The sequence below is a fragment of the Hyla sarda genome, chromosome 8 (genome assembly GCF_029499605.1).
Source record: "Hyla sarda isolate aHylSar1 chromosome 8, aHylSar1.hap1, whole genome shotgun sequence".
Lineage (NCBI taxonomy): Eukaryota > Metazoa > Chordata > Amphibia > Anura > Hylidae > Hyla > Hyla sarda.
Window position 1 is genome coordinate 186,536,204 of NC_079196.1, and position 23,414 is coordinate 186,559,617.

At 42.4% G+C, this 23,414-nt stretch overlaps 1 protein-coding gene across 2 annotated transcripts in view; it reads right to left on the bottom strand.

The window, feature by feature from the left end:
- Positions 1-23,414, bottom strand: part of RSPH10B (radial spoke head 10 homolog B) — a 40,065-nt gene that overhangs the window by 15,568 nt on the left and 1,083 nt on the right. Inside the window, exons 2-11 of one of the 2 annotated variants that reach the window (XM_056536031.1) lie at positions 22,119-22,362; positions 20,493-20,568; positions 20,342-20,410; positions 17,845-18,018; positions 17,680-17,765; positions 15,382-15,502; positions 13,963-14,139; positions 12,145-12,286; positions 10,083-10,198; positions 3,309-3,498 (exon numbers count right to left, since the gene is read on the bottom strand). In XM_056536031.1, the coding sequence (XP_056392006.1) occupies positions 3,309-3,498; positions 10,083-10,198; positions 12,145-12,286; positions 13,963-14,139; positions 15,382-15,502; positions 17,680-17,765; positions 17,845-18,018; positions 20,342-20,410; positions 20,493-20,568; positions 22,119-22,351 (1,384 nt within the window). In that variant the 5' untranslated portion in view covers positions 22,352-22,362. The remainder of the gene's footprint in view (positions 1-3,308; positions 3,499-10,082; positions 10,199-12,144; positions 12,287-13,962; positions 14,140-15,381; positions 15,503-17,679; positions 17,766-17,844; positions 18,019-20,341; positions 20,411-20,492; positions 20,569-22,118; positions 22,363-23,414) is intronic. The other variant, XM_056536032.1, reaches the window with a different exon arrangement.

Below are 23,414 nucleotides of genomic sequence, written 5' to 3' on the forward strand. Positions count from 1 at the left end.
GGATGGGGGACATGTTTTGATCAAAAAGTCTGTTAACCTCCCTGGCGGTATGATTCTGTCTGGAAATGTGTACCAAAAGCGGTACAATTTTTTTTAACTGAATTTCACATCTCCCTCCGCCCATTTCACATCTCCCCCGTCACATTCCCCTCTCCCTTGTCACATCCCTCGTCACATTCTCCCCCCCTCCTTGTCACATTCTCCCCCCTCCTTGTCACATTCTCCCCCCCTCCTTGTCACATTCTCCCCCCTCCTTGTCACATTCTCCCCCCTTGTCACATTCCCCCCCTTGTCACATTCTCCCCCTTCATGTTACATTCCCCCCCTTGTTACATCCCCCCTTCATGTCACATTCCCCTCCCCCCTGTCACATCCCCCTTGTCACATTCCCCCCCTTGTCACATTCCCCCCTTGTCACATTCCCCCCCCCAGTCACATCCCCCCTGTCACATTCCCCCCTTGTCACATTCATCCCCCCCCCCCCCCCCCTTCTTGTCACCTTGTTCTGCAGCAGGATACACTGGGTTTGCCGGCAGATTTCAAACCTAGTGTATTTGCTGCAGAACAAGCCCTTTCCCCTTCAGCAAATCACAGGCTTTACACCACTGCGGCCTGTGATTGGCTGAAAAGTGAAAGGTCCTAGAAGATGAATAGTGAAGAGAGGACACCCCGGACCGCACGGAGGGGAACAACATCTTCAGGGACCGGGACTAGGTGAGCAAAAGGTTTTTTTATTTTACTACTTCTTCCTTTTACACTTATCTCAGTGTTTTTCTACCAGGGGGCCTCCAGCTGTTGTGAAACTACTACTCCCAGCATGCCCGGACAGCCTTTGGCTGTTCGGGCATGCTGAGAGTTGTAGTTTTGCAACAGCTGGAGGCCCCCTGGTAGGGAAACACTGACTTTTAGTATTTTTCTTTACCTGCTCTGACCGGCCCCCGCAACGGGAGCCGACCAGAGCAGATAATCGCATGTTTTCCCGGGGGGCCGCATCGCTATATCGCATTGCTTTTGCGATATATCGTGCAGCCCGGCCGGGAACTCTGCAATTCTACCCCGAGCGTGACTCGGGGTTACCGATCCTGGCAGGGAAAATTAACCCCGAGTCACGCTCGGGATAACCGCTCAGGAGGTTAAGAGCCTCAATTTAAAGGGGTACTCCGGTGGGAAACTTTTTTTTTTTTCTTTTAATCAACTGGTGCCAGAAAGTTAAACAGATTTGTAAATTTACTTCTATTAAAAAAATCTTAATCCTTCCAGTACTTATTAGCTGCTGAATACTACAGAGGAAATTCTTTTCTTTTTGGAACACAGAGCTCTCTGCTGACATCACGAGCACAGTGCTCTCTGCTGACATCTCTGTCCATTTTAGGAACTGTCCAGAGCAGCATTTGTTTGCTATGGGGATTTTTTCCTACTCTGGACAAGTTCCTGAAATGGACAGAGATGTCAGCAGAGAGCTCTGTATTCCAAAAAGAAAAGAATTTCCTCTGTCGTATTCAGCAGCTAATAAGTACTGGAAGGATTAAGATTTTTTTAATAGAAGTCATTTAAAAGTCTGTTTAACTTTAAAAAAAAGTTTTCCACCGGAGTACCCCTTTAACTGTTGTGATCAAATAGAGTGCTGCTTCAAACTTCTTTTGTGTAATCTTTACAGAAGGTTTGAATCAGGCAAGACCTCTTGTGAACCTTCTTGTGCCAAGTACATAGTTGGGTTACACTGACATACTTTTATTTTCTATTCTACCTACTGAACTTGAATTCTATGTAGATGATATTCTGTACAGTTCTCCCTCAAGTTACAATATTAATTGGTTCCAGGACGACCATCGTATGTTGAGACCAGAACTCTATGGAAACCTGGTAATTGGTTCTGAAGCCACCAAAATGTCATCCAAAAATAGGTGTGGATTAAAGAAAGTGAGGATTAAAGAAAAATAAGTAGATAACTAATATAGATAAAGCAAATCCTTACATATAAAAGTAAGAAAGATCTGCTGGGAGCTGTAATCACTGTCTATTTCAGTGTTTCCCAAAGAGGGTGCCTCCAGCTGTTGCAAAACTACAACTACCAGCATGCTGGGAGTTGTAGTTTTGCAACAGCTGGAGGCACCCTCTTTGGGAAACACTGGTCTATGTAGAGGACAGAAGCTTCTTCAGGGTCCAGAACACGCAATGTCCTAAAAATAGTAAAATGGAGCCGCCCTCACCTGGTGTCCAAAGGAGCAGCTAACCCTGGCACAGGCAAAGAGTACAGAACATGTAATACTCCCTGTAGGGGGCGCTACCAGACACCAGTGAAATGTCCATTCTGATTGGCCGGTTCTTCCAGCCATTGACACGTTTCGCAGATTCCATAGCATTGTATGTTGAGTCTGGTTTCAAGTTACAATAGTCCAGAAAAGACCATTGTATGTTGAGGCCATTGTAAGTTGAGGGATCACTGTACAGTGATGATTTACATGAAAACTTGAATGTTCTTTATTTAAGGGAATCTGTCATCAGTGTTCCCCACACTAACTTGTTGGTACAGGCTGGTAGTGCGAGTGACACCGATACTTACCTATCCCCGATCTGAGGCACCGACCACCCATTATCTTCCATATTCAGGCGGTAGGCTTAATGCACGGTGGAGCTCCAAGAGTACGGTAATCTCTCCGCTGCTGCTTTTTTACTCCACCCGGCTGTGAGCAGGCTTGAAGAAGCAGCAGCAGTGAAGTCAGCATGCTCCTGGAGCACCGTCCATGTACCAGGATGGGACCATGGATCAGGGATAGGTAAGTATCGTTGTCATCAGTGTGCACTACACGCTTATACCAACAAGTAATCGTGAGTGACACTGATGACAGAACTAATCTATATAAATTTTTATGGTTGAAGACATTGATACAGTTTAAAATGGTGATATCCAGTGCCAAGAAAGCTAGAACACGGAGACATAGATCCAGGACATGGGTCAACTCCACAGTTAGACCAGTTAAAGGGGTACTCCGATGCTCAGCGTTTGGAACAAACTGTTCCGAACGCTGTAGCCGGCGCCGGGAACTTGTAACATCACGCCCCGCCCCCTCATGATGTCACGCCCCGCCCCCTCAAAGCAAGTCTATGGGAGGGGGCGTCACGCCCCCTCCCATAGACTTGCATTGAGGGGGCGGGACTTGACGCCATGTGGGGGCGGGGCTATGACATCACGACTCCAGCATTTGGAACAGTTTGTTCCAAACGCTGAGCAGCGGAGTACCCCTTTAACTATAAATGTTATACTTTTATTTCCTCATTTACAAAAAAAAAAAGTCCGCCTTAGTTACCTGCCAAAATACGATCCATGTCACAAAGCGTTAGGCCATAATGATGGAACTTGCAGTCTTTTAAAAATCTCCAGAACTGTAATTTTGTCATAAGGAAGGCATTATCACAGCAGTTTTCATTGCCCAGGCTGCTGTAGGACTTGTATGTCTTCCGGAGCATTGTGAGGTTCCGGAGGATGCCATATTCCACCTAAGTGTCGCCAAATGAACAATTACAGGTCAACCACTTGTTCACATACGAATTATAGTACAGAGCACAACTATAGTGTTTGATAACCCACAACCTAATTCTCTAACATTAGCTGTGCTCTCCTATGGGCTTAGAGGAAAGGGTTCACTAGCATAAACACCAGAGGGGGAAATTTATCAAAACGTGTCCAGCGGAAAAGTTGCCCAGTTGCCCATAGCAACCAATCAGATCAGATAAATCCCCCCCTATGTCTCTGACACAGAAAGTATTAGGCTTGGTTCACACTGCAGAATTTCTGGGCAGAATTTCTGCCGGAGATCGAACTGGCGGTGCTAGGACCGAGCAGACTGCATTGCTGCTCCAATAGACTGCAATGCATTTTTGGGTGGATCTTTTTGGAAGATCTGCTCAGAAATGCATTGCCATCTATGGGGACTGTAATGTAGTCTGCACAGTCCTAATACCGCCGGCTCAATCTCTCCGGCAGAAATTCTGCCCAGAAATTCCACAGTGTGAACCTAGCCTTAAAGGGGTACTCCAGTGGAAAACTTTTTTTTTTTAATCAACTGGTGCCAGAAAGTTAAACAGATTTGTAAATTACTTCTATTAAAAAATCTTAATCCTTCCAGTACTTATTAGCTGCTGAATACTACATAGGAAATTATTTTCTTTTTTGGAACACAGTGCTCCCTGCTGACATCACGAGCACTGTGCTCTCTGCTGACATCTCTGTCCATTTTAAGAACTGTTCAGAGTAGGAGACAATCCCCATAGCAAACATATGCTGCTCTGGACAGTTCCCAAAATGGACAGAGATGTCAGCAGAGAGCACTGTGCTCGTGATGTCAGCAGAGAGCTCTGTGTTCCAAAAAGAAAAGAATTTCCTCTGTAGTATTCAGCAGCTAATAAGTACTGGAAGGATTAAGATTTTTTAATAGAAGTAATTTACAAATCTGTTTAACTTTCTGGCACCAGTTGATTTAAAAAAAAAAAAAGTGTTCCACCGGAGTACCCCTTTAAAGGGTGGCACCTTTGGTCTGCCCCACTCCTTCTGATTGCTTCCCCTGACGATGCGCTTTTCCTGCTCTGCTGATGACGTCTAAATCCACTGAGGTCAGTGTGTGAAGAACATTAGGGAGAGCGCATCATCAGGGGACAGATGGAGTGGGGCTGGTCCGGGTTAGAGGAGTATGCTGCAGTTTCTAATTTTACATACACAGCCAGCTGCAGAAATACAGGAATACTCTTTTAGTGTCGGGTCACACATACCGCATCCGCATCATATTTCCTGCACGCAAACTCCCATCACCCCTCCTGATGAAATGTTCAAGGCTGAAATACGCAGCAGCAAATACACTGCGGAAGTGGTACATGTGACTCTACCCTTAAGAATAAATGTAATAATTCTAATAGCATATGTAAATGGGAATAGCGAGGGAAATAACAAAAATTACACATGTCCTGATGTTTCCCCACAGCCAACAAGCTACAGACTGTCTGCTCACTTTAGAGATGGTGAACGTCATGCTTGATGCCTGTAAAAATTAGTTTTGTTTTAGAAAAACTGATAAAAGGGTAAAATTCGAAGTTAGAGGAAACGTTTCACCAGAAAATGACCTATTCTTTAAATCAGTGGTTCTCAACCTTTTTTGCCTGAGTACCCCTTGACAGCCCATTCCCAAAAAATGGTATAGTATAATTCATATGCTTTACTTTCCTCTATAACAGGCTCCCTGTTCCTCTCCCTATCTCCCCAGTCCCCCGATTTACAGGTGAAGTCTTCTCTAACCGGAGTTGTTTACTTATCTTTTCTTTACTATCTGGCCTAGACCACCATTAAGATATCTCCCATACAAGACTTCTCCTCAGAACCAGCCAAACAAACATTTTAGGCTTCTTCCTGCAGTACAATACCCACCTATTTACAAACTCATTTGCGTTCCCATAAAGTAGTTTGGCCCCCTCTGTGCCCCCAAATACAGCTGTAGGCCCCCAAACTGCCTCCATATATAGTTCAAAGCCACCATACTGTCCCGCTTTGGTTCTCCACTGCTCCTCTGATCTGGGGACCTATTGCTATAGCTCACAGCAGTAGATCCCCGATCTGCAGAGGCAGAGGAGCAACAAAGCTGATGGTAGTTACTGCCCACAGCAGCCCAGTGCCTGTGCTTCCACTTTGCTGTCCTCCTGCTCCGCTCCCCGGTGCAGTGACGTCAGCATACCATTTCTTTCAAAGTGGTTCAGACCAGTAACCAGTGGCTTTGACTGCCATTACTGATTCTTTTTTCAAGTACCCCTTGGGGAACTGCTAAGTGCCCCTGGGGGTACTTGTACCCCAGGTTGAGAATCACTGCTTTAAAGAGTACCTATCATGATGTAAACTCTCCCTAATCCACTCCCCATCTTTCCCTGACTCTCACTGACACTATCCCTGTGTTTATTTTAATTCAAAACCCCCTCTTTCTACCTGATTTATTGTCTTCTTGGCTGCTCATTCAGCTGTCCTAGTGTGAGGGAGAAAGGGGGCATGGCCCAGCATAGAGGCTATTAACACAGCAGCCGGCAGCTCTGAATCTTCTCCTCTCTGTTTACAACTGCATATGCAGAGAGAAGAAAGATTGGACCTCATATAGTAAAATGAATGAGGGCATGAAGTAAGGCAGAGTCAGGAGTATGCCCTGCTGTGCTATGAGCACAGTGCTGACTCCTTCCTGTCTGATTCACAAACAGGGAGCAGTGCTGAGCTTGTCTGTGTACCGGCCGAAATCTGAGATTTAGGACTCCTGCATGAATCTGAAATCTATAAAAAAAAATGCTTGCAGCCCAGACTGGTAGGGAGACCCTTAGTGGTAATTTTTTCAAAGTGGAAAATTAAATAGAAAGAAGTATATTTTTTTTTTATAACATGCTATTGGAAAGTTATTCTGCATACATTAATCCATAATATATCAAAAGTTTTTTTGATGAAAGATACCCTTTAAATCAGGCAGTGCAGTAAAGGTGACACCAGTGTATAGATAACATCATTCAGAGCAGAGCTCATGGACCCCTTCCCTGTAGAATGGCCTCTCAAAAGGTCACAGAGAATGCTCAGTAACATTTGCAATTTATCTGAATGGGACAGATCTAGTTTATTGATGTCTATGTCCATGGATTCTGCCGTAAAGCATATCAATAAAATGCTGTTAGAAACAGCTCAGGCTAGATGGCAGCCATTATAATAATGCACATAAATTAATTAAAAAAAAAAATTACAAATCAGAAAATAAAACAAAAAAAAAAGAACATGTTTTAGTATCAGATAAAAAATCTATGCGACACATTCACTTTAACAGTCAGAGTGGAGAGGGTCTATACTGATCATCTCTTGCACTGGCGGCCTCAACAGTTTATGCATTACACAAATTGACTGTAGTTTATGGATTCCAATGGAAAATGTGCAGTGCTGCTTTTCTCTTGAGGTGGTGCTGCAGGAAAATGAACACTCAGGGCTGGTTACAACAGATTACAGTTGAACACTGGGCAGATTGCGATAAACTTGTCATCAGGAGACCCCACCGAAAAAAACAAAATCAGGTCCTCGCTTTATTCTGATTGAGCTCAGTAATAAGATTTTTTTTTACTATGGAAATTGGAAACTGGATTTTAAAGGGGTATTCCAGGCAAAACCTTTTTTATATATATATATATATATATATATCAACTGGCTCCGGAAAGTTAAACAGATTTGTAAATTACTTCTATTAAAAAATCTTAATCCTTCCAATAGTTATTAGCTTCTGAAGTTTTCTGTCTAACTGCTCAATGATGATGTCACGTCCCGGGAGCTGTGCATGATGGGAGAATCTCCCCATAGGAACTGCACAGCTCCCGGGACGTGAGTCATCAGAAAGCAGTTAGACAGAAAACAACAACTCAACTTCAGAAGCTAATAACTATTGGAAGGATTAAGATTTTTTAATAGAAGTAATTTACAAATCTGTTTAACTTTCCGGAGCCAGTTGATATATATAAAAAAAGGTTTTGCCTGGAATACCCCTTTAAAATCCAGTTTCCAATTTTCGTAGTAAAAAAAAAAAATCTTTTGGCCTGGAATACCCCTTTAATGCCCTGCCAGGAGACATGTCTTTAGATGCTCATAGTGCAGTGGTGTCCAAACTGTGGCCCTCCTGATGTTGCAAAACTACAATTGCCAGCATGCCCGGACAGCCAACGGCTGTCCAGGCATGCTGGGAGTTGTAGTTTTGCAACATAAGGAGCTCCGCAGTTTGGACACCACTGTCATAGAGGGTTAAATTGAAACAGCATTCTGTCGCCATCACTGATCAAAGAAAAAGCCACTGATAGATAATTCTCTTTCTGGGTGTAAATAACCAAAACATCCTTTTAAAGGGAATCTGTCATCAGCATTCTCAACACTAACTTATTAGTATAGGCTTGTAGTGCGCTGATAAATGCTACTTACTGTTTGCTTATCTGGGCCTCCATTCCTCCGTTAATCCTTCTTTTCTAATTATGCAAATGAAGTAGCTTGAAGCAGGTGGGCTGTTCCCAAACTCTGTGTGCATTGTCACATCTGACCAAGATCGTCATAATAAAGCCCACCCCCCTGTGCCGATTCTCCTCCAATGTAGAATGGAGCTCCACTCTGCATCTAGGCCCCTCTCCTCCACTGTTAAAGGGGTACTCCGGTGGAAAACTTTTTTTTTTTTTTTTTAAATCAACTGGTGCCAGAAAGTTAAACAGATTTGTAAATTATCATACATAAAGAAAAAAGAAAACCAGGGCGACTCACCACGTACGTATACTTCAAACTTCTTTATTAATCCATGAAGGGTACAAACAGTGCAGGACACGGGTGGACGGAACACAGGGGGAAGTTCGTTCGGGACTACGGTGCCATTTCGCAAGATATGCTTCAACTGGCCCACGTAAATTACTTCTATAAAAAAAATCTTAATCCTTCCAGTACTTTTTAGCGGCTGTATACTTCAGAGGAAATGCTTTTCTTTTTGGATTTCTCTTCTGTCATGACCACAGTGCTCTCTGCTGTCCATTTTAGGAACTGTCCAGAGGAGCATATGTTTGCTATGGGGATTTTCTCCTGCTCATGGCAGTTCCTAAAATAGACAGCAGAGGTCAGCAGAGAGCAATGTGGTTGTGACAGAAGAGAAATCCAAAAAAAAAAGCATTTCCTCTATAGTATATAGCTGCTAATAAGTACTGGAAGGATTAAGATTTTTTTTTACTTTCTGGCACCAGTTGATTTAAAAAAAAAAAAAAAATTCCACTGGTGTACCCCTTTAAATTTCTCTCACAAGCAGGGAGATTTCACTTCATATCGCCCTTGGCCTTGACGAAGGTGAAGAGAGGGGTCTAGATGCAGAGTGGAGCTCCATGCTACAGGAGAGGAGGATCAGCACAAGGGAGGAGGGCGTTTCCTATGAAGATCTAGGCCTGACATCATGGCTCACTCACCTGCACAAAAGCTACTTCATTGGCATATACAGAAAAAGGGGAATAACAGAGACACAGATCAGTAAAAGGTAAGTACCATTGTCATCACACAACACGCACTACAAGCCGATAACAACAGGTTAGTGGGGGTGATGCTGATGACAGATTCCTCTTAAAGGGGTTCTCCACTGCCCTGACTTCCGGAGCTCCGCTTGCAGCGTCCCGAAGTTTTATCTCCGAACGCTGTGTGCGGGCTTCCGTGCTCGAGGCCGCCCCCTCGTGACATCATGCCCACCCCCTCAACGGAAGTCTATGGGAAGGGGGTGTGACAGCGGTCGCGCATCCTTCCAATAGACTTTCGTTGAGGGGGCGGGCGTGACGTCACAAGGGGGCGGGTGTGACGTCACAAGGGGGTGGCCTAGAACACGGAAGCCCGCACACAGCGTTCGGAGTAATAAACTTCCAGACACTGTGAGCGGAGCTCCAGAGGGCAGGGCAGTGGAGAACCCCTTTAAAGGAGAACTTCTTTTTAAATCATCTGGTGGCAGAAAGTTAAACAGATTTGTAAATTACTTCTATTTAAAAATCTTAAGCCTTCCAGTACTTATCAGCTGCTGTATGCTCCACAGGAAGTTCTTTTCTTTTTGAATTTCTTTTCTGTCTGACCACAGTGCTCTCTGCTGACACCTCTGTCCATGTCAGGAACTGTCCACAGCAGGAACAAATCTCCATAGCAAACCTATCTTGCTCTGGACAGTTCCTGACATGGACAGAGGTGTCAGCAGAGAGCACTGTGGTCAGACAGAAAATAACTACACAACTTCCTCTGTAGTATACAGCAGCTGATAAGTACTGGAAGGATTAACATTTTTAAATTTAAGTAATTTACAAATCTGTTTAACTTTCTGGTACCAGTTGATTTAAAAAAAAAGAAAAGATTTCCACTGGAGTACCCCTTTAAAACGTGTGCTATGTAATGACTGTAGTGCTAAAATACTGTCTACAGTTATTTACAATCTTTAGCTTTTGGAATAGAAACAACCCTGTTTCAGTGTTTATAATGGATTTATCAATCACACAAATTTCTGCAATGAATCTACTGCATGTGAATATTCTCGGACACTCACTTGTTTCTGTTCTTCAAACCGTTCATTCTCTGGTAAGGTGTTTAGCAGTGACGCTATATCAAGTTCAATATAAGAGCCTGCTAAACTAGGAATACCTGAATTCAAAGTGGAGATTTCTGCCAAAAAAAAGCACATTTATCAAACATCAGTGGTTTAATATTAGAATGGTCACATTTCTTTTATATATATATATATATATATATATATATATATATATATAATGTTTATATACTAGCTGAGTACCCGGCGGTGCCCGGTTTTTCCTTCCTAATCCTTGTCAGGGAGGAAAATAAACAAAGGAGGAAGCTTTTGACTTCACATCCCGTCCTCATATATTGTTGTCATATCCCAACCCCATATTCCGTCCTCCTATCCCGACCTCCTATCCTGACCTCCTATCCTGACCTCGTATCCCGTCCTCCTATCTCGACCTCCTATCTCGACCTCCTATCTCGACCTCCTATCCCATCCTCATATCCCGTCCTCATATCCAGACCTCATATCCCGACCTGTAATATGTGTACCAGGTATTGAAATATCTCCAGCCGTACGGAAGTTATGTGGGAAAATACATTTCCCATTGATTTGCATGGGACTTTAAACAAAAACCCCGACCCTCACAAATGGGGGTAATTAAGGGTTAAATTAACTATCCTATATTTTAAGTGGACATATAAGTAACATGTGACCAAGTATCAAGTAACCAAGTAACATGTCACCAAATATCTCCAGCCGTTTGGAAGTTATGCAGTAACATATATTTCCCATAGACTTGTATGGGACTTTAAACAAAAACCCCGACCCTGGCAAATAGGGGTGAGTAAGGGTTAAATCACCTATCCTATGTTTATTGTTGACATATAAGTAACATGTGGGCCAAGTTTCATGTTAATATCTTTAGCTGTTTGGACGTGATGCTGGAACATACACACATACACATATATACATACATACACACACACACACACACACACCCATTGACCCTCATTTACTATTGCAAACCCGACATGTTTTGTCTGGTTGTGCGCCAGATTCTGTCGCATTGTGCCAGAAATTCTGTCTGCGCCAGAGTTTCCGCCAGAATTGAAAAAACCCTGACTAACTCTCCATTTAGCTAAGAAAACCAGGAAAAGGGGCGTGGTCTCCGAAAAGGGGCGTGTTCCCGACATTTTCACAAAAAATCAACATATATACTAAGGTTTCCACATAAAATGTGGTGGATTTGAGCTGAAAAAAATCTACAGATCAGAGCAGGTGTAAAAAAAGCAAAATGTAGGGAGAGTGGAAAATGTAGGGAAAGTGGAAAAATGTAGGCAAACCTTAGTAAACACTGTGGAAAATAAATTGTAGGGAATGAAAACCCACAAAGATACCTACACTGCACTCTTAGTAAATAAGGGCCATTGAGTTTTACATATATAGATTTTTGGTTCTACAAATTTCTATTTTAAAAGTGTTAGAACTCTATGTACAGAATATATTTCTTAATATACAGATACTACATAAAGATACTTCTTTGCTTTTAGCTAGGCATGCAGGACGTATACTAATATGATTACAGTAAAACACTAACGGGGCCATATGCCCTAATGTAATCTCTAAAGGGGTTCTCCGGTGCTTAGACATCTTATTCCCTATCCAAAGGATAGGGGATAAGATGCCTGATCGCGGGAGTCCCGCAGCTGGGGACCCCCGTGATCTTGCACGTGGCACCCCGTTTATAATCAGTCCCCGGAGAGTGTTCGCTCCGGGTCTGATTACCGGCGACCACAGAACCGACGGCGTGTGACGTCACGCCTCCTCCCCCGTGTGACCTCACGCTCCTCCCCTCAATGCAAGCCCATGATAGCTGTCACGCCCCCTCCCATAGGCTTGCATTGAGGGGCGGAGCGTGATGTCTAGAACAAGCAAAATTCCCTATTGATAAGTTTTAGCGGGCAGCACTATTATTGCTGATTTTACTTTTTCTTCATGTCTCCCATTTAGTAGGGTGATGCAAGATTTGTCAAGTTGGTGCTATTATTTTACTAATGGACCCCACACCTCCGATCCATTTGCCTACCTCCACATATAGGACTCTGGGTACGAATACCACTCAGATCTGGAGTGTTCACTCTGTCATACTTGAAATTCGGGTATTCTGCAATCTGATCTTCCACAAAGTCTCCAATGTAAATCCTTCCATTTTTAAAAATAAATTTGCCCTAAGAACAAAAAAAGAAATAAAGAATACAATAAAGAATATTGTACATCAGTATATAGGACTGTTCATATTATAAAGCCTAAGAGGAAGAAGATGTCTCACCATTCATGATATCACCATGTATGACCAGCTATATGACAAACTGAACTGAGAGGAGAGACGTTATATCCTTGAAGATTTGCAGCATTGTACCAAATGTCTCACTTTATAAATAAAGGGGAACTCTAGACTAGTTATCCCACAGTATTTGAAGCTGGAGCTGTGCTCTCAAATTAATTTGGGTGGTTATCTAGCTACAGTGTCTTTTCAAATGGCTCCTTGATCCTATGGAGAGCAGCATCAATAACCTCTATTATGCTTTAACTGGAGCAGTTTTGTTTTCCAACCTAATTCATGTAGTATAAACCAAAGTATGGCAGTGTACATGAAACCATACAGAGGTCTTGTGCACTATATCTGAATATCATACACCTTTATAAAAAAAACAATCAAAATTATATTACATATTACAAAATTATATTGATCCAGAGGAAGGCAAAAAAAACCTCATGCTATGGGTAAAAATTCCTTCCCGACTCCAAATATGGCAATCAGACCTAGTATTGGTATGTGGCACGTCCACCTAGTATTGGCACGTGGCACCGTCCACCTGGTATTGGCACGTGGCACCGTCCACCTGGTATTGGCACGTGGCACCGCCCACCTGGTATTGGTACGTGGCACCGCCCACCTGGTATTGGTACGTGGCACCGCCCACCTGGTATTGGTACGTGGCACCGCCCACCTGGTATTGGTACGTGGCACCGCCCACCTGGTATTGGTACGTGGCACCGTCCACTTGGTACGTGGCACCGTCCACCTGGTATTGGTACGTGGCACCGTCCACCTGGTATTGGTACGTGGCACCGTCCACCTGGTATTGGTACGTGGCACCGTCCACCTGGTATTGGTACGTGGCACCGTCCACCTGGTATTGGTACGTGGCACCGTCCACCTGGTATTGGTACGTGGCACCGTCCACCTAGTATTGGTACGTGGCACCGTCCACCTAGTATTGGTACGTGGCACCGTCCACCTAGTATTGGTACGTGGCACCGTCCACCTAGTATTGGTACGTGGCACCGTCCACCTAGTATTGGTACGTGGCACCGTCCACCTAGTATTGGTACGTGGCACCGTCCACCTAGTATTGGTACGTGGCACCGTCCACCTAGTATTGGTATGTGGCACCGTCCACCTAGTATTGGTATGTGGCACCGTCCACCTAGTATTGGTATGTGGCACCAATGGAAAATGTATACAATTTACACTGAGAGGGAATAAAATATCATAAAAAAGAATGGGCATGTATGTGGCTTCCTTGAAACAGATGCGAACATGAAATACACCACAGTAACAGATGCAAATAGAGTAAGTTGGAGAGCCCCCACTGTGGAAGTCCAGTGCAAAAACTGAAAAAGCACAGTCTAAAACATAGCAAGTCACATACAATCACATACCTAATGCCCAGCATCGTTGTACCAGCCCCTATGCTGTTTCGCTACTTCCTTCGTCTGGGTAATTTTTTTTATACTTTTTTGGACTTTTCACTAAGCTTGTGATTTGTAATATAATTTTGTAGTCTAATTCATACAGAAGTCACAAGCAACCACACCAGAATGTGATGTCCTAACTTACTATTCCATGCTTCTTGTTGTTTTCCCACTGTCCGTCGTACATTGCTCCATTAGCATAATAAAACTGGCCTTGACCATGACGTGCACCATTGACAAAGTTTCCAATGTATTCATTTCTTAAGGAGTATTGTGAACCAGATACTCTCTTCAGGAACCAAGTGTGAGTCCCAAGACCATTCTGTAAAAAGGAAAGACTGCTTAAAAAAAGACACATTGTGCATTCATATAATAGTTTCATTGTCTGGTGAGTACATTTAAGATCTGCTCTGCTGCCGGCTGCACCGCCTCTTTTTGCCTACATCACACAGTTGATTGACAGGCAGGGCTCACACACAGCGGAGCTACACAGGACCACTGCAAGCAGGCGAGCCCTGCTTGTCAATCAACTGCGCGACGTAGGCAAGAAGAGGCGGTGCAGCCGGGAGAAGAGCGGACCCCCGGCTCCGCCTCCCTGTCAGCCTGACTCTTGGATGGAGTATAAAGCTGCATTCTGCATTAGGCTGAAAGCAATCTAACAGACATCTAAAGGTATGTGTAGAATATGCGTGTGAAGCACTAGTACACAGTGTGTGCAGCTTCACATGCATGTTTTTCGTGACAGTTGCACTTTAAGATGAAGCTCCATCCATTTACCATTTAACTGCATAGTTTGCCTATTAAAGAAGGCTTATGGTCAGCCCTCAAAAAATGGAGATGTTACTATCAATAAACAGAAGTTGGGAGTAGCGAGACTTCAGAAAGAGGTACTTCCGGGTATAGAGACGGATCGGCGCATGCACAGTTACACTGCACAAAGCGTTTAGTGGGAAAATGAATATGTGAACAAAGGACCCAAAGCAAGGCTGCTGGTGGGGGACTCACCTTCAGAGAACAAGTGAAGGGTAAACAGCGGAACTTTAGCGGATGACAACTCGGCGACAAGAAAGCATAAAAAACGTAAGTGATCCATGTATGGACTCCTGTTCACCCGCACTATAACCCAGTGTACTGGGTTCAGTGTGGGTGACCTTGGTATGTTGTACATGCCTTTTTACTGTATTCCTCTGTATAGAATGTTATGTGAGGTAATGTGAATGATAAATCTAATGTGAACATGAATTTATTCATACCTTTTCAAAAGGAATTACAAAGAAATAGCACAACAACCATGTGTAAGATAAGATGCTCCAGAATTATTATTTTATGGGGAATGCAAGCATTTACTAAAATAGACAGGTCAGAAGTAGTGACTGATCCCCTGTAAATGTTTGTGACCTATAGACAAGAAATGACTAAAGAGCAGAAGTATAGTAAACCAGAATCCATCATGTGGGATACCAAGGAGGCATCAAGATAGCAATTTATTGAATTAAATAAGCTTTTAGTTTTCCCATAAGAGTATAAAGGCACATGGAGAGATGGAAAAATTAAAAAAAGGTACCTGTATGCCGTTCTCCCACAGACCCATGTATTCTTCATTGGAAGATAGCCACCTCATTCTACCCTCTCCATGAAACTTATTATTTTTCCATTGTCCTTCATAGATGTTGCCTGATGGAAACCTGACAAAATTACAGACATGTGAAAAACAAGGCTTAGCAAACCAAATCCAGAAGTGGACGGAGGTCAACAGTTTACCATGGATAAAAGCCTAAATGACAATTACTCTGCTGAATGCTATAGTCAGCCTCTATCAGAACGTATTCACATACTGCATTTTTTTAATGCTTTTTTTCAGCCAAACTTAGTTTAATCCAGAAGCATTTTCTTTTATTTAAACCAAAGCTGGCTGGTTTTGTCTCCTTAAAGGGGTACTCCGCTGTTCGGCGCTTGGAACAAACTGTTCCGAACGCTGGAGCCGGGAGCTTGTGATGTCATAGCCCCGCCCCCTCATGCCGCTGTGAGGTGAAAAGATTTTTTCACGGGTTTGATTTTTTCACCTCACACCGCCACACCCGCCCCCTCAATGCAAGTCTATGGGAGGAGGTGTGACGACTGTCACGCCCCCTCCCATAGACTTGCATTGAGGGGGCGGGGCGTGACATCATAAGGGGCGGGTCCATGACATCACGAGCTTGCGATGCCAGCTCCAGCGTTCGAAACAGTTTGAAAGTTCGGAACAGCAGCGAAGTACCCCTTTAAAGGAGTACTGTGGGATGCATTTTTTTTTACCTGCCCAGAATGCTGGCATTAAAAATCAAACAAAAAAAACCTGAACTTACCTCCCACCACTCTTCCAGTGTCCTTGCTCATGGCCTCTGCTTTGGTCTTCTCCCTGCTTCTTGCGGTCGCCTCGCCACACTATGGATCAGCTAATCGCCGGCGGCGGCTTCAGCAGGTGATAGGCAGAGCGCCAGTGTTATGTACTGAGACCAGGACTGGGGCCCAATACATTACAAAAAGCCGGAAGAAGACCGCAGTGGAGGCTGGCAGTGGTGTTCCTGAAAGCAACAATGCAGTGGCGGGAGGTAAATCTAGTTATTTTTTTCATTTGTTTTTTAATATCGGCATTCTGAGCAGGTAAGAAAAAAAAAGTTGCATCCCGGAGTACTCCTTTAAACACTAACTAGGCCCCTTTTACACAGCAGTATTCTGATCAGTATTTTGTATTTGTCAGCCAAAACTAGGAGTGGAACCTACAGATGTAGCATCTGACAACTTGATTGCAGTGGCGCCACATCTTGCTAGGACAGTGGTTTGAGGCAAACAACATCTAGCCAGGTAGGACGTGTGGCTAAAGAAAGTGCATTGAGCTTGATGCACTGAGAGGGGGCCACGAGTATTGCAGCATACTTAAATATGTAGCTATTTTGCATGTACAAGGTTGCAAATCCTATGTATGGGCCTTATCCCATGTTTGTGCATTGGAATAAAAATTGTGTGCAATGAGTAAACCATGTGGACCTGCATAAGATTTATTAAGTGCCCTCTGACCATTCAATAAATGAGATGCACATACACATTAGCATATCGAGAAATAAAGAAAAAGAGATCCAGCATTTCAGACACTGTAAAACTTAAGGAGCAAATCCCCATAGCAAACCTTTCCTGCTTCAGACAGTTCCTGACATGGACAGAGGTAGCAGCAGAGAGCACTGTGGTCAGACTGGAAAGAACTACACAACTTCTTCAGAGCATACAGCAGCTGATAAGTACTGGACGGGTTAAGATTTTTGAATAGAAGAAGTGTACAATCTGTATAACTTTCTGACACCAATGGATTTGAAAACTTTTTTTCCTCAGGAGTACCTTTTTAAAGGGGTTATCCACCATAAGGCGACTTTAGTACTTACCAGCCAGACAGTAATGGACATGCTAAGGAAAGATCCGTGCTTGTCTTAGGTATAAATGGCTGTGTTCTAAATCTACCATAACATTGCTGCTATCTTTTTGTGAATTGGCTATTTCCTGTTGGAGTTCCCTCCCTCTAACAACAAGTCCTATGATTCCTTGGCTGTAAGTGTGAGATCATTTTTCTCCCTCCCACACATCAGCCCACCCATTGAAGCACATCTGAGCTCCCATGTAAAGCTGTAAACAATAGACCAGTGTTTTCTAACCAGGATGCCTCCAGCTTTTGAAAAACTACAAATCCAACGGTGCAGCAGAATCCAATTGAAAACAGTAGGAGACTGGTGCAACAGAATTTCTGAGCAGAATTTTTCTGCCGGATTCCACTATGTAAATGGTGTTTCCTTCTCATACATGAAAACATACTAGTAAGAGACAGGATACACACCTCTGTACTCCCCATCCCTCCTTCCTGTTGTGGATCCAATCCCCTTCATACCATGAGGTTCCTTCAGCATTGTAATAGATTGCGCCCTACAATGATAAATTATGTATTGTAACAAGTAACCACATTAATAATGTTATTAATGCATAACACACATCTACATTTTACCTTCCCATGACGCCGGCCCATATTCCACTCTCCTGCGTAGGACACTTGTTGACCACTAGAAATGTGGACACCGCTCCCATGCCTTATCCCCTTGTATACCTGTCCTTCATAGCGGCTGCCATTGGGCCATGTATACAGGCCGTGTCCCATTGGAAAGTTCATGAAAAATTCTCCCTATAAAAAAGAAAATGTGTCATGAATTTACAGCTTTACTATTATGTCTATAATTTAAATTAGAACAACAATTTAGACTTTATTTATAATTTACATCAACAATTACCAAAGTCGGTCACACATTTTATAAAGTTGTTGATACGGGATATAGTCAGAAAACCTGTTGTCACATATAAGTTAAATTCTTTTTACAGAATGGTGTAAAAGGGTTAAAAGGGTTGTATCACAGTAGGATATAATGGACTCCACAAACACCCCTAAATGAGTCTGTAGCAGCATCTCCCTTTCTGGCGGACCTGGATAGTCCATGTATTATATATTTGCCCATTTACATCAGTGGCTGGCATCTAGTGATCTTTTGGACAATACAGGGGAAATGTATGGCCAGATGCAGCTTCCCCCAGCAATGATGGCGGGAATTTATCAAGAAAGACTAAAAGAACTAAATTTGCATAGTCTGGAGGAAAAAAGGGAAAGGGGGGACATGATCGGAACCTTTAGGTAGGGTAGGGTACAGCATTTACAGCATATTTTGCTGCATATTTTCTGCTGCTGATGATTTTCCTACCCATTGAAATCAATAGGTAGGAAAATCAGCAGCAAAATATGCTGTGAATTCTGCTCATGTAACCTTACCCTAAATAGATGAAGTCTTTTTAATACGAAACATAAGAACAAGGGGGCGCAATCTAAGATTAGTTGGGAGAAATATGAGAAAATATGAAAGAGTAGTAGACACTTGGAACAAACTTCCAGCAAACGTGGTTGGTAAATCTACAATAAGTGAATGTAAAGCTGCCTGGGATAAACATCTATGTATCTTAAGATACTAAGGTAATGAATAAAAGGAAATAATCAAAGGGCAGGCTAGATGGTCCAGGTGGGCTTTTTCTGCCAAGAGTCCTCTATGTTTCTGAGTGATGTGAACACTGCATCCGCTTCTATTTAGAAAACAGCGAAAAACGATTGACTCAAACTCCTCCAAACAGGAATGATGGGCGCTGCCACGTTCCGATAAGTTTATAAGATCATATATTTTATTAAAACATACAGTGCGTTTTGAAGACGTGGCAGCGTCCATCATTCCCACTTGTAGGAGTTTGAATAAATTTTTTTGCTGATCTCATGCAAAGTCGGTTGGGAGAAGTGGCAGTCTGAAAAAAAAAAATCCACCCTATACAACCTTAAATGGGTACTCCGGTGGGAAACAATTATTTTTTTTTTTTAAATCAACTGGTGCCAGATTTGTAAATTACTTCTATTTAAAAATCTTAATTAGTACTTATCAGCTGCTGTATGCTCCAGAGGAAGTTGTAATTCTTTCTGGAGTTTTTTTCAGTCTGACCACAGTGCTCTCTGCTGACACCTCTGTCCATGTCAGGAACTGTCCAGAGCAGGAGAGGTTTGCTATGGGGATTTGCTTGCACTCTGGACAGTTCCTGGAATGGACAGAGGTGTCAGCAGAGAGCATTGTGGTCAGACTGAAAAGAATTCCAGAAAGAAATACAACTTCCTCTGGAGTATACAACAACTGATAAGTACTGGAAGGATTAAGATTTTTAAATAGAAATAATTTACAAACCTGTATAACTTTCTGCCACCAGTTGATTTAAAAAAAAAAAAAATGTTTCCACTGGAGTACCCCTTTAATGTGTGTTGTTGTACTTGCAGATACATGACCTTAAAGGGGTTCTCCGCTGCAATTTTTATTTTTTTTTAAATCAACTGGTGCGAGAAAGTTAAGCAGATTTGTAAATTACTTCTATTAAAAAAAATCTTAATCCTTCCAGTACTTTTTAGGGGCTGTATACTACAGAGGAAATGCTTTTCTTTTTGGATTTCTCTGATGTCATGACCACAGTGCTCTCTGCTGACCTCTGCTGTCCATTTTAGGAACTGTCCAGAGAAGCATATGTTTGCTATGGGGATTTTCTCCTGTGCGGGACAGTTCCAAAAATGGACAGCAGAGGTCAGCAGAGAGTACTGTGGTCATGATGTCGGAGAAATCCAAAAAGAAAAGAATTTCTTTTATAGTATATAGCCCCTAAAAAGTACTGAAAGGATTAAGATTTTTTAATAGAAGTAATTTACAAATCTATTTAACTTTCTGGCACCAGTTGATTTAAAAAAAAATAAAAAAAAAGTTTTCCACAGGAGTACCCCTTTATTCGGTGAGTGATCTCAATCACCGTTTGTTTTTCCTATCTTGGAGGATTTTATACAGGGGAGCACTCCTTGTCTGTTGGTTTTCTATTTAAAAAGGAGTTGTGTATGTAGGAGAGGGGAGTTTAGAGGCAATCCTATATTAATAATGCTACATTACCTCATATTTCAGCCCATCAGCCCAAATATATTCTCCTTTGCCATGCATAAGGCCCTCTGAAAAATGTCCCTTTAAACAAAGAAATGCCACATTAAAATAAGGTTAGGTGGGTTGTTTTCCCAGGCAATGTGATATATGGGAAGAAACTCACCCTGTAAACATTCCCGTCTTTATAGTAAGCAACACCTTCTCCTTCATACAAACCATTCAGCAGTTCTCCTTCATACCTGTAAAATAGGAAACAAAGTAAGAAACAGGACATTAAAGGGGTACTCCGCCCCTAGACATCTTATCCCCTATCCCCTATAAGATGGGGACCCCGGGGATCGCTGCTGCAGCGCCCCGCTATCATTACTGCGCAGAGCGAGATTACTGTGCGAACTCGCTCTGTGCAGTAATGATGGCGGGGTGCCGCAGCGGGGATTCCCGGGGTCCCCAGCAGCAGGACCGCGGCGATCTAACATCTTATGCCCTATCCTTTGGATAGGGGATAAGATGCCAGGGGTGGAGTACTCCTTTAAGAAATCAAGAAAAAAAATTGGTGTTTTTTTTATGTATGGACAGACTGACAGGATGCTCTTCCTAACGGCTGTCCGGGCATGCTGGGAGTTGTAGTTTTGCAACATCTGGAGGTCTGCAGGTTGGAGACCACTGGTCTATAGCATATGTACTGGGACCATCATACAAAGAAAAACCCTTAAATAAAGGGGAATCGCTCATTCCTACTACTATTGTCTGAAATGGAGAGTGACTACAAACAGTAGGGTATTTACCACAGAGGCAGGGTCCTCCTCTGCTATGGGGCCTGATGGGCAGGGAAAGCCCCATCAGAGACCAAACGGCCCCACCCCTAATCCATCACACACATTATAACGTGGCCAGTTTGGGTGGGTGTCCAAACTACCCAGTTTATACTTGGTAGCCGGGGGAACGTAGAAGTAATTTACAAATCTGTTTAACTTTCTCGCACCAGTTGATTTAAAAAAAAAGTTTTCCACGGGAGTACCCCTTTAAGGTCATGCATCTGCAGGTACAACAACACACATTAAAGGGGTACTCCAGTGGAAACATTTTTTTTAAATCAACTGGTGCCAGAAAGTTATACAGGTTTGTAAAATATTTCTATTTAAAAATCTTAATCCTTTCAGTACTTATCAGTTGCTGTATACTTCAGAGGAAGTTGTATTTCTTTCTGGAATTCTTTTCAGTCTGACCACAATGCTCTCTGCTGACACCTCTGTCCATGCCAGAAACTGTCCGGAGTACAAGCAAATCCCCATAGCAAACCTCTCCTGCTCTGGACAGTTCCTGACACTTGGATCTCCAGTCAGCGAGAGCAACCAACCTGTTGGTGAAGACCGCAGACAGCCTCAGGCTGCGGCCTACACCAGGAGCGGGGCCCAATTCTGATTTTTTTTATGGGGCCCAATGAATTCTATGTACGCTGTGGCTACAAAGTGCATCTGACATGCTGGAGGAAACAGTGTGTCCATATAACACATACACAGCCAAGTGATTTCAATATTGACTGTGTAAAGTTGCATCTTTATGGTACCCTTCTACCAATAAGGGATGGATTCTCACAAGTACAGAACCCCTTTTGAAGGGGTGATCCCAAGATTATAAATCATCACCTGTCCTGTTGACTACTCAGGAGGTCCTATTTCTTGAATAGGGCACAAAGGAGACCTGTCAGACCCTACAACTGCTGGATACTTTTATCATTACTCCTGTATTAATTACAAAGCAACAAAACAATGAAGAATAGAGGACTTACTTTTCAACAATAAGTTGAGCTAGAACTGGTTCCTCATAGACCTCTAAAGGGGAGAATGGGGCAGGGGGCTCTTCCTGTGCTACAGGTTCATCATCACTGGGCTTAAAGGCTGCTGGAGCATGTTCTTCTGTAGGTGAGACGGATACGGAGGAGAACTTGGAACTGGCATCATCCACCACTTCCACTGATGACTTCTCTGACTTCTTTCCATCTTTTTTCTTCATTTTTCCCATACTCTGTGTCACTGGAACAAAGACACAAACTCCTGGAAATAATTTTACTTCAATTCTCTGCACTGTATTCTAATGGGCTGCCACAGTCTCGGTGGGAAGGGGAGGAGATGTGTTATATTACTGTTGTACTGTTGTTCTTATACGTATTAATTATATGTCCCAATACATATGTTGTATATGCCCCTATACATGTAGTTTATGTTGTTATACCCATTTTATTATACATTGCTATACATATTTTCTATATACTATAAAACATATATTTCTATACATATTTACTTTATTTTCCTATAATGATGTACTATATGTTTTCATACCTATTTATTATATGTTTCTATACATGGGTACTATATGTTCTTATAAATATTTACTAATTACTTCTATAAATATTTATTATAGGTTCCTATACATATATACTGTACCTTTACATGTTAACTATATACTCCTTTACATATGTGATATACCTTCCTATACATATGTACTGTACCTATACATGTTTACTATATACTCCTATATATATGTACTGTACCTATTCACGTTTACTATATACTCCTATACATATGTACTGTACCTATACATGTTTACTATATGCTCCTATACATATGTGATATACCTCCCTATACATATTTACTGTACCTATACATGTTTACTATATACCTCCCTATACATATGTACTGTACCTATATATGTTTACTATATACTCCTATACATATGTACTGTACCTATACATGTTTACTATTTACTCCTATACATATGTGATATATCTTCCTATACATATGTACTGTACCTATACATGTTTACTATATACTCCTATATATATGTACTGTACCTATTCACGTTTACTATATACTCCTATACATATGTACTGTACCTATACATGTTTACTATATACTCCTATACATATGTGATTTACCTCCCTATACATATTTACTGTACCTATACATGTTTACTATATACCTCCCTATACATATTTACTGTACCTATACATGTTTACTATATACTCCATATGTACTGTACCTATACATGTTTACTATATACTCCTATACATATGTACTGTACTTAT